The 9,633-nt window shown below is 45.2% G+C and overlaps 1 protein-coding gene across 8 annotated transcripts; it reads right to left on the bottom strand.

Moving 5' to 3' along the window:
- Positions 1-576: 576 nt before the first annotated feature.
- Positions 577-9,038, bottom strand: si:dkey-92i15.4 (PDZ domain-containing protein 2). Of its 8 annotated transcripts, XM_053432547.1 has the most exons (10): positions 8,684-9,038; positions 7,790-8,443; positions 7,484-7,578; positions 6,997-7,072; positions 3,757-6,595; positions 3,479-3,674; positions 2,927-3,025; positions 2,578-2,827; positions 2,375-2,491; positions 577-1,140 (listed from the first exon to the last, which is right to left on the bottom strand). In XM_053432547.1, the coding sequence occupies exons 5-10, from the start codon at positions 6,249-6,251 to the stop codon at positions 977-979; spliced, it is 3,321 nt and encodes a 1,106-aa protein (XP_053288522.1). In that variant the 5' UTR covers positions 6,252-6,595; positions 6,997-7,072; positions 7,484-7,578; positions 7,790-8,443; positions 8,684-9,038; the 3' UTR covers positions 577-976. The 8 variants fall into 8 exon arrangements, with proteins under 8 accessions (XP_053288522.1, XP_053288519.1, XP_053288524.1 ...); XM_053432544.1 differs by lacking the exon at positions 7,484-7,578; XM_053432549.1 differs by lacking the exon at positions 7,484-7,578 and having other exon boundaries at positions 7,819-8,443.
- Between the last annotated feature and the right edge of the window lie 595 nt (positions 9,039-9,633).

Genomic DNA, 9,633 nt, shown 5'->3' with positions numbered 1-9,633 from the left:
GTGAAGAAGGAGCATTGGACAACAAATACATGTACAGGTGATATCAGGACTGGTGTGGTGAGATTTTTGGTGAGGTTGGTTTGGTGAGGTGGTGATAGGGAAGCCTATCTTATCACAAGGAGGCTGAATGTCACTGCAACCCCTTCTGACTCCCTTGAACTCTGGACCACTAATGGATTATGCAAGTCAAGTACGTAAGTGCCGCGTTGGAGTAAAAGAACTGTGTTATTGCTGATCACTTTCCTACAGGCACGTGGCAGTGACACGGAAACCAATTCACATCAGATAAGATGTAAAGCTCACACAGACGGCTTGATGCTGTTGTTTCATCTGAAATAGTTTGAGTCCGGGGCTATAAGTAAGATTTAGACAATGATTATCTTTCTAATATATAAACCTTAACAATGTGGAGACTGTAAAACTGATATATTATCTATGCATCACAGTTTGGTGCATTGAAGGACAAATACCTTGACTCTGCAGTTTTGTCCCCATATTTTTTTCTTACTGAGAACTGATAGAAAAGATAACTGGTGATACTCTTTCGCCCTCTGCTGGACACAATAATAAAAAGCGTCACTTTGTTAGGATTTATTTAAAAAAAAAAGTAAAAGAAACTTTGAATGCACTCATAATGTATTCACAACATGTTACAACGTGTATTTAAATTTACAGGGGCGTATTTGGCATAAAAACTGGTTCCTTTTGATAAACGCATGAGCCATTAGTACATTTGAATTATTATACATAAATATCACAGGCCTTGAGGTAGATGTGATCCAGTAAAAGAGAGATAAATAAATACTTTTGCCCTCGTCTTTAAAGTTATGCTTCATTTTGGGCCTAAACTCTCTCTCTGTGTAAACAAACTGTTGTATTGTTTCAAAGGCCCAAATATCCCAGGTAATTCACGTCATGTTTCATCCAAGACACTATCTCTGATCATTCCCTGAACTTTACTGTGCTTCCATAACCCTCACGTTTCCAGATGTTTCAGAGGGCGGGACAGTACCACGTCCACGGGACCAGAGGGGAGTTTTCTGATCAAGGTCCAAGCCTCCAGACGCCTCATCCCCACCACGCTCACACCCTCAATCTCCAGAACTTCATCGCCGGGACACACCTTGTCGACTGGACCGCCTGAAAGGACAACAAAGACAGGGACTTTTTCAATAAATTACTGTCTTTAAAACATCTGTATACAGTGTGTGTGCTTTCAGAATCTTAATTCTGATAAATATATGAATCAGCTCTATAAAGAATTGATGGATGAACGAAACCTTTTACACAAAATGTATAGAGAATCTTTTTTGTCACCGCAGCCATGATCAAATATTTCTTGAAAAACATTGTGTGTATTTTATTATGGTTCTCGTCTTGGGTGCCAAGCCCGTTGCTGTGTCTTCTTGGCTGGGTGTTGTCTCCTGGTTCAACCATTCAACCTGTCCTGAGCCAAGAAGTCAACCCTGTGAACTTCCTGCTGTGTATAAGGACCGGTTTGATCACTACTTCTCTGCCAGAACATTGTGGTGTTGTTAATCTGTATCTCTTGGCTTTAATATCTAACCCAGTCCACCTCTGTCTGGAGCAAACAAAAGATGGACACATGTTTAAAACCCATATCTTGGTCAACCCACTAAAATAGCTCCTCAAAGAAATAATGCTTTGCCTTTTAGTAAGTGATTGTAGGAAATGTTGCAAATAAATGAGACTGACATTCTAACAATGTGGGGATTTGTTTCAGATACCTAAAGATCCAGTGTGTAAGATTGTGTGTAAGGGATCTATGAGCAGAAATTGAACGTAAAATAATCTCAGTGATGTTTTTACTAGTGTGTTTAATCTAAATTGTGCAAATTGTTTTTTTCCTTACCTTAGAATGGGCCCTTTAAATTTAAATAATTCAGGACCGGGTCCTCTCTACAGAAGTCACCATGTTTTTTACTCTAGCCCCAACTCAACAAACTAACACCTTTTTAGTTTTTATGACAACTGAAGGCTACAGGTTCCTCTTTCATGTTTGTAAGGACAGTTGAAGTGAGGGGTATTCACCTGCAATATGCAACTTTGCCACTAGATGTCACCCAATTCTACACACTGAACCTTTAATCTTTCTGATTAGCACAAAACAAATAGACCTGTTTAGTCATCATATTTTATTGCCGTCTGTTGAGTGACATGAATGTATAAGAAAAGGTCAAAAATGACTAAAATACTTTTATTGTCTTATAGACAAAGAACTGTATCTATATTGCACATTTACCGTATATAAGCGGTTTCTCATCCACCTCTTTGAAGGCAAGGCGAGGTCATAATGATGCTCAAATATCTGCATTTTACGCCGACCTGATAAACACTGAGTGTCAGTTCTCACCATGGAAGATCTTCTGTACAGTGAGAGGTCTGTTCCCCAGGCTGGAGCCTACACCTCCCTCCAGACTGAAGCCCAGGTCCCTGCTGTTCTTCTCCAGAGAAACACACAGGTGCTGACCTGAGAAAATCACAGACACTGTATCTCAATTTGAGAAGACATCAGTCATAAATCTGGCATCAGTCTGAAGTCGTTAAGAGTCTCACCATCATCAGTGATCTGGGTCTGTGTTGGTCCCGGAGTACTTGTCTGCACTCCACTCTTGGAGACGTCACTAACGCCTCCCCTCCTCAGGACCACCACTCCTGTCTCACGAGCCTTCGCCCTTCTCAGCACCCTCAGAACCTCCCAGTGGGTGTAGTCGTTCAACGCTGTGCCGTTGATGGACAAGACCTGGTCCCCTTCCATGATGGAGCCTTCCTTACATGCCACGCCTGAGTGAAAGACCCTATGGACCTGAGGAGAAGATCGGTGTCAAGAGACTAATGAAAAGACTGGGGACAATCATTATGAAAATATTTTCAGCAGAGTAATAAAAACATGGCGCCTCCTTACAGTGACTGGCTTGCTCTGGTCCACGCCTCCTGCCACACTGAAGCCCAGTCCAACTCCTATCTCCTTATGGAGAACAGCCACCTGAACATCATCATAGTCCTGCAAGACAGAAGAAAAGTTGCAACTTAGCTCATTTTACGTTTATATATATATATTTTTAATTCTATAACATGGTAGAGAGCAGCGACGATGAAAAACAGTGGGAGATGACATGAAAAAAATGTTAATTTAAAATGTGAACCTCGGACTCTCGAGGATAGTTAGAGGATCCAGAGTATCCTAAACCACCGGGGTGATCACATTTTTAAGCCTTGCAGGAGCTGTTTACAGTCCTTTGAATGTATTTGTGTTTATTTGTTTTTAAACTACTGAAAATCAGCCAGAGCATCATTCCTTTGAGATAAGTGAAAGAGACGTAGCTCAGGAAGTGAAGCTAACTGTGGTCAGGTGTAGCTGCTCTGAGTTGGCCTTTGTACATGCTGCAACGTGCAAACAAATCTTTGAAAACAGCTATGCATGTGAGAAGTTACTAATCTCCAGCTGTGTAAGTACCTGCAGGGTGTTGTCCCCCAGGCTCCGGACATCCTCCAGCAGCCGGTCCAGCTCCTCACTGGGCATCACTGACACGCAGGAAAGAGCCGACGCATCTGAGCTCAGTGACACCGACCTCCGACCTCTCCGCTGCCACTCATCACTGTCGTTGTCTGACTCGTAGTCAACCCCAGCAAAGCTACACAGATCTGAAAGACTGTAAGAGGAAAGTATCGAGGGTAAAGACGCTGAGGGATGGAAAGGAAATTGTTCGTGCATTGCATTTCCACCGAACCCACCTGACGCAGAAGCTCCTGTGGTCTGACTGGCTCATGTTGCTGGTGACGGTCACAGAGGACTCTCCCGAGTCTGAATCATAGCTGGAATCATCATCCTTCTGCGTGCTTTCGTCGTCATCCTCATAATCTTCGTCATCATTCCACACCTTGATGGCTGAGTTCAGGCCTGCTACCCGAGAGTCAAGGTCCAGCACCGGTTTCCTCCCTCTCTGCTGGGCGGAGGTGACCTCTGAAGACACGAGATCATGGAGGTTGCTGTGGGAGGAGGTGGCGAGGGGACGAGTTGGAGGGGAGGAGTCTGGATCAGGAGATTTGGGGGCGGAAGTTCTGTCATGTCTATCTGCAATGGGGAAGGTCTTTTCTGCTTCTGCAGTAGGTGAATAAAAAGGTGAGTGGTGGGGGGTGTTTGTCGGCGTCTGGTCATCACTAACAGGTGAAGATGCCACATTAGTTGATATGTCACTGGAACAGTAGGGGGTTGGTAGCAGGTTTGGTGTATTGTTGGCGGTCATGTCTTTCTCGCTTGCTTCCTCAGGACTTGAGACTTTGGCGAAATCCGTCTCATCGATGTAAAACGCTTTACGGCGTCCTCCATTAAGAGGGATTTCAAGTGAACTCTTGAGTTTGGAATATTTGACAAAATCTTCAGAAAGGTTGTCTCCGCTATCCGTCCCCTTTCTTTCACTCTCAGCCACATCAACCCCTCTTTTGTCTTTCCTCTCTAGTCCGACCCCTTCCTCAGATAAAAACCTTTCTAACAGCAGCTTCTTCCCTGCCCCTGTGCCTTTGTCATCAGGTTTATTGGGCACCTCACCTCCCTCTTTCAAATCCTCCCACTTGTCCCTCCACCGACCTATCGCTTTGGCCGACCGGCTCTTCTTCACGCCATCATGGCTGCTGAGCTGCGTGGGCACAGAGAAAGCTCGTCTAGGCATCAGGAGATTTCCTGTGGCCAAACCCTGAGCTCTCTGTGTCAGAGCCTCGAACTGGCTGATCTTATTCCTCACGCTGGCTGGAGCTGAGAGGTTCTTCTTGGGTGTAGCTTTATTTGGACTTGACTCAAATACATCTTCATAAGCGGTGCCGCTCTTCAGTTCAGTTTTTTCCTCAGCACCTTTTACTCCATTAGCTTCCTTTCCATCGTTGACCGAGCCCTGATCCCATTTTCCGTTCATGCCTCTCTCTGTGAATCCAGATGAATCTTTGAGAGCAGCTGATGTCTCTTCTTCTAAGAAAGTACTTGGTGCAGTAAACCCTGCTGCAGCCCTGGCAGATCTAATCTGAGCTGCCACAGTGTTCCTACTCCTCGCTCTATCCAGAGACTTTGTGCCTAAGTCCACTAACCCCTTCTCCCCGTTGACTCCACCTTCTGGTGAAAACCTGCCCTGGACATGCCCCTGCCACAGCCCCCCTGACAATCTCCTGCTCCTCCCTGGAGAAAGTGAACTCTCAGAACCTGACGCGTCCTTCTGAGGTGTCCAGGGGACAGATCTGATGCTTTGCATTGGACTGAGGCTATTTTTCTCCCCTAATGAGAAACCCCTGGGGAAGGTCCCCCCAGCTCCCCTTTCGTATGACCTGTGTGATGGAATAAAGGAGTCTGCAGATGTAGCAGAGGTGGAGAGGTCCCCAATTTTGCTGTTATCCTCAGCTTTACTGACACCAGCAGATCCGTAGAGTTTCTCTATCCTCTCCATTATACTCTGACCTCCTTTGGGCCCGAGTGATGAAGCTGTCTCTGTGAACCTGGAGCTTGGTCCAGACTGGGACCTCATCCTGGAGGGGAGAGAATGACCCCTGCTGACCCTGTCCAACGTCTGGCTCAGGTGACTCACCGGGCTCCTCTCCTGATCAACATTAGTTTGACCTGCAGAGCTGTAGGTGTGTGTTGAAGACATCACCCATTTCCTCACAGCTTCAGCTCCGGTCCGTCTTTCATCGAAACTTCCAAGCTGTTTAGTGATGTCCCCTCCTCTGCTGGTTGACAACATGTCAGTTATGACTCCCCGGAGAGGACTCTTCGCCTCTGCTCCCCAATCCAAACTTTTACTTCTGCTGGACAGGTTGTATCTCCTCAGCTCTGTCCTGCCTCGACTCTCAAAGGCAGGGTTTTCACTTCTATCGGTGCCGGACTCTGTGGTCGTTTTGTCTCCTGTGCCATTCTGGTTCAGCTTGGTGGGCGTGTCATGGTCTAATGGTTCCTTCTCTTCACGCTGACCTTTGACACTGCTACGACCACCAGTGCTGTCTTGATATTCAGAGACTCCATCCTCTTCCTTATTCGTACCATTTGTGTAAGGATCTGTCCCACGTCTCTCTCTTTCTTCGTCTCCTTCAGTACCCTCCCTCCCCTCCTCTATAAAACCTCTGGATCTCCTGACACCTTGTCTGCGGGTGAAACTGTACGAGGGAGAGCTGGCCGAGCGGACAGTGAATTGCGCCCCTGTCCGCGTGTCGCACTTGCTCACTGGAGTTGGGAGAAATGGCAAGTCCATTGTCTGAGAGTAAACAAAGTTAACGACCTCCTGTCAAATGCCAAATCCCAAAAACAGAGCAGAAGAGTGTACTTGATATTTAAGCGATTCCGAGCAACTGTCCTTCAGGCTGCACTCTGGCAGCAGCTCATGTCAGTGGTGCAGTTTTGTGGATGAAAAAGGCAATGCGACTGTCACACACTTACAGAAGCCTCATTAGTTTCTTGCACAGACACAAATTGTCCATTAGACAGTTTGATGTTTCAAAGCTCCTTTCGATGATTCTCTGACTTGTGGTCTAGAAGTGACGAATCCTCTGGGCTCCTCGTTCTCCCAGCGTGAGCTCAGCCAACAGCTCCCATCGCCTGCCAAGTATAAAAATTTACATAGTCAGGACAGGATTCTGCTCAAAAAACGGTCAAATAGAATCACAAGGTGTTGAAGGACAACAAACACAGGTTGTTACACTGACGCAGAAAGTGAACAGTGAATGGAGGAGATGTGAAAAAGATTTGAAGGGGAAATTGGGCAAGAGAACACTAACACTACTGTTTCTCCCTGTAAGCATCTATCATTTGTGTCGTTTTACATTTTACCTTCCTATTGTCCCCTCCCACTGACTGAAAGAGCCCATTCACAGAACAGTGACATTCTGGTGGCTCCCTTTGTTGCACACACTTATCATAACGGCTGTTTACTCAAGCAACATACTCATGACTATCCGTCAGTGTCAGCTAAACCTGAACCGAAAACTGGAAAAACTCACCTAACAGCAATCCTCCCTGCAAAGGCATTTGCAATAAAGAGCGACAATCGGTCTCAGAGTAGTGACTGATCGAAACCTTGTGAAGGAGTCACATGAAACGATCAGATGAGTTATTTTCATTTACATACAGCCAAGAGAAGGAGAGATAATGGTGCTGATGGACAATGGCTCATCAGGGATATCTGAGTGTGATTGTTCATCAACACACACACAAACACACACAAACACACACAAACACACACACACTCACACTCAAACTGTTTGATCATTTTTCGGGTCATATATAAGATCCTATCGACATTAAACACACTGACTTTAAGGTGTTGATTTACTGCATGAACACAACAGGACAGAACCATTAGATAAGATGAAGTTTCCAAAGATGTGAAGTTGTTTGCGGTTGTTTCTTGTTGTGAAGTCGGGGTTAAGGCTTTGGGAAACAGTCTCTCAGATATAGGTGAGTCTGAGTGTCGGTTTACAGAAGCACCTGTTCTGCCAGGTCACAAAGCAGCCTCCCATCTGGGTATCCCGGGCAACACGGCCCCGTTTATTTCACACTCCCGCAAAAAGACACAAATGCACCTACACACACACACACACACACACACACACACACACACACACACACACACACACACACACACACACACACACACACACACACACACACACACACACTCACACACATACACACACATGTACTCTTATTATACATTAACTTATTGATCCATCAGCACATTCACACACATACAAAAAACACACACACACACACACACACACACATGCGCCTTACCGTCTCTCAGAGTGACCTCTGTCTCGTACCATTGTGTTGACACTGGTTCATAACGAAGGCAGCGCTCTGCAATGACATCAGCTCCTGAAGCCTTGTTCTCTCTGTCCCTCTCTCGTTCCATGAGCTTTGCATGATGGCCTGTGTACAGTGACTCAAACCTGCCACACTGGTTTGTCCTCTCTCTCTTTCTCTCTATCGCTCTCTCTCCCTCTCGCTCTCTCTCTCTCTGTGTCTCTGTCTGTCTCTCCCTCTCTCTCCTCCCCCTCCCATTGTTGTTTTCTCCCTCTTTTCCTCCCCTCACAGGGTAGCATTCCTGACTACAGCTCACTGAACAGCTCAACAGGGAGTGCACACACATCACACACACACACGCGCGCACACACACACACACACACACACATACACACACACACCCTCCAAACACCTACAGCTCCATCCCTCGGTGTTAAAGATGTGACATCAGCATTTCATAGCTCAAGGGAGAGGAGATCAGATAATGTGTGTGAAACCGAACAGGAACGACATTTCCCAACGTAAGCTCATAATGTCACCACACCTCAGGTGTGTTATGTTCTGGGCTGAGCAGGTATCAGAATACATAATAACACAGCACCTTTAATTGGGACCAGAGGTCGCAGAGACTTTATATCCACTCTGAAAGACCAACAGAGATAAATATTGTTTGAGTTAAACCTCTCGTGTCAACAAAACAGAAAACGTGAAGGACTGTAATGTTGATTGAAGGGGAGAGGCCTTAGATATCGCCGATATTATTTATCCACATTGTAAAAGAAGGATTGTTTGTGGTAAATCTGAATTTGCAGAGTAGGATGGTGAACAAACAGAAATTTAAAGTGCAAGAAGACCAGTGAAATACAAAACAGTAGTACTTACAGTTTGTCGTTAGTAGTTGTGTAACGTCTCATTTTCTCACTGCTGCTTTTCTTGCAGACACCTGCTGCTGCTGTCTTCCGCTGGGAGAGGGGAAACTGTGGTTACCACATGAGCGAGCTGTAGGTTGAAGTAAGACGTGTCTGTCTCTCTGCACAAGTCAAAGAAACAGACTGAGGCAGAAACACAGAGCCAAGGCTGAGGGTCCTCAGGATCCAGTCAATGTGTTGCCATATCGGAGGACTGGTGGGCTGCACACTCTCCTCAGGACACAGATAAGTGTGTGAGCGGGGATAAATAGCTGAAGCATTGCTCCACATACACCCACCCTTGTTCCTGACAGAAGAATGGCACTCAGTGTCTGCAGGATGTATGCAAATCAATGTCCTGCTCACACAAACATACTGCTGGTTTAAATTCATTCTTCAGAGTGTGAGAAATGACAGTTTGTGGTTTTTAATCAGTGGGTCACAGTGGATATAAATAGTCAATTGAATTTCAAGCAAAACACAAATACACAGCAACAATGGGAGGACTGGGTGATTTAATGGTTTGTATCGTTTCATTAATGTGACTCTCAGAGCTGGAAATTACAGGATTGACTATTGTTCTCTTTTTCTTTTTTTCAGTCAGTGAAGAGATTGTTTAACAGGAGTTTTTGTTGTTTTGTTGTTTGTATGTGTCTTTGTAAAGGGAAAACTCAAAACAGGGGAACAAATTAAAACCTTATGTTATAACAAAGAAAATATGACATAGAGAAATACATGAGTATAACAAAATGATATGAAGTAACTAATAATTTGTAAACATCTGTATTCTGCTAACCAGCTGTTCCTCTCACCACCCAGGGCTGGAGACAGAGTGCGGTCAGACATTCAGCTGTGAAAGAACCTCACTCCAAGGATCCTCTTTTATAAAAGCATTTTCATAAAATGGATTTTAACTAGACAATT

Source organism: Pleuronectes platessa, chromosome 10 (genome assembly GCF_947347685.1).
Source record: "Pleuronectes platessa chromosome 10, fPlePla1.1, whole genome shotgun sequence".
NCBI lineage: Eukaryota > Metazoa > Chordata > Actinopteri > Pleuronectiformes > Pleuronectidae > Pleuronectes > Pleuronectes platessa.
This window is presented reverse-complemented; position numbering and strand designations above follow the sequence as displayed.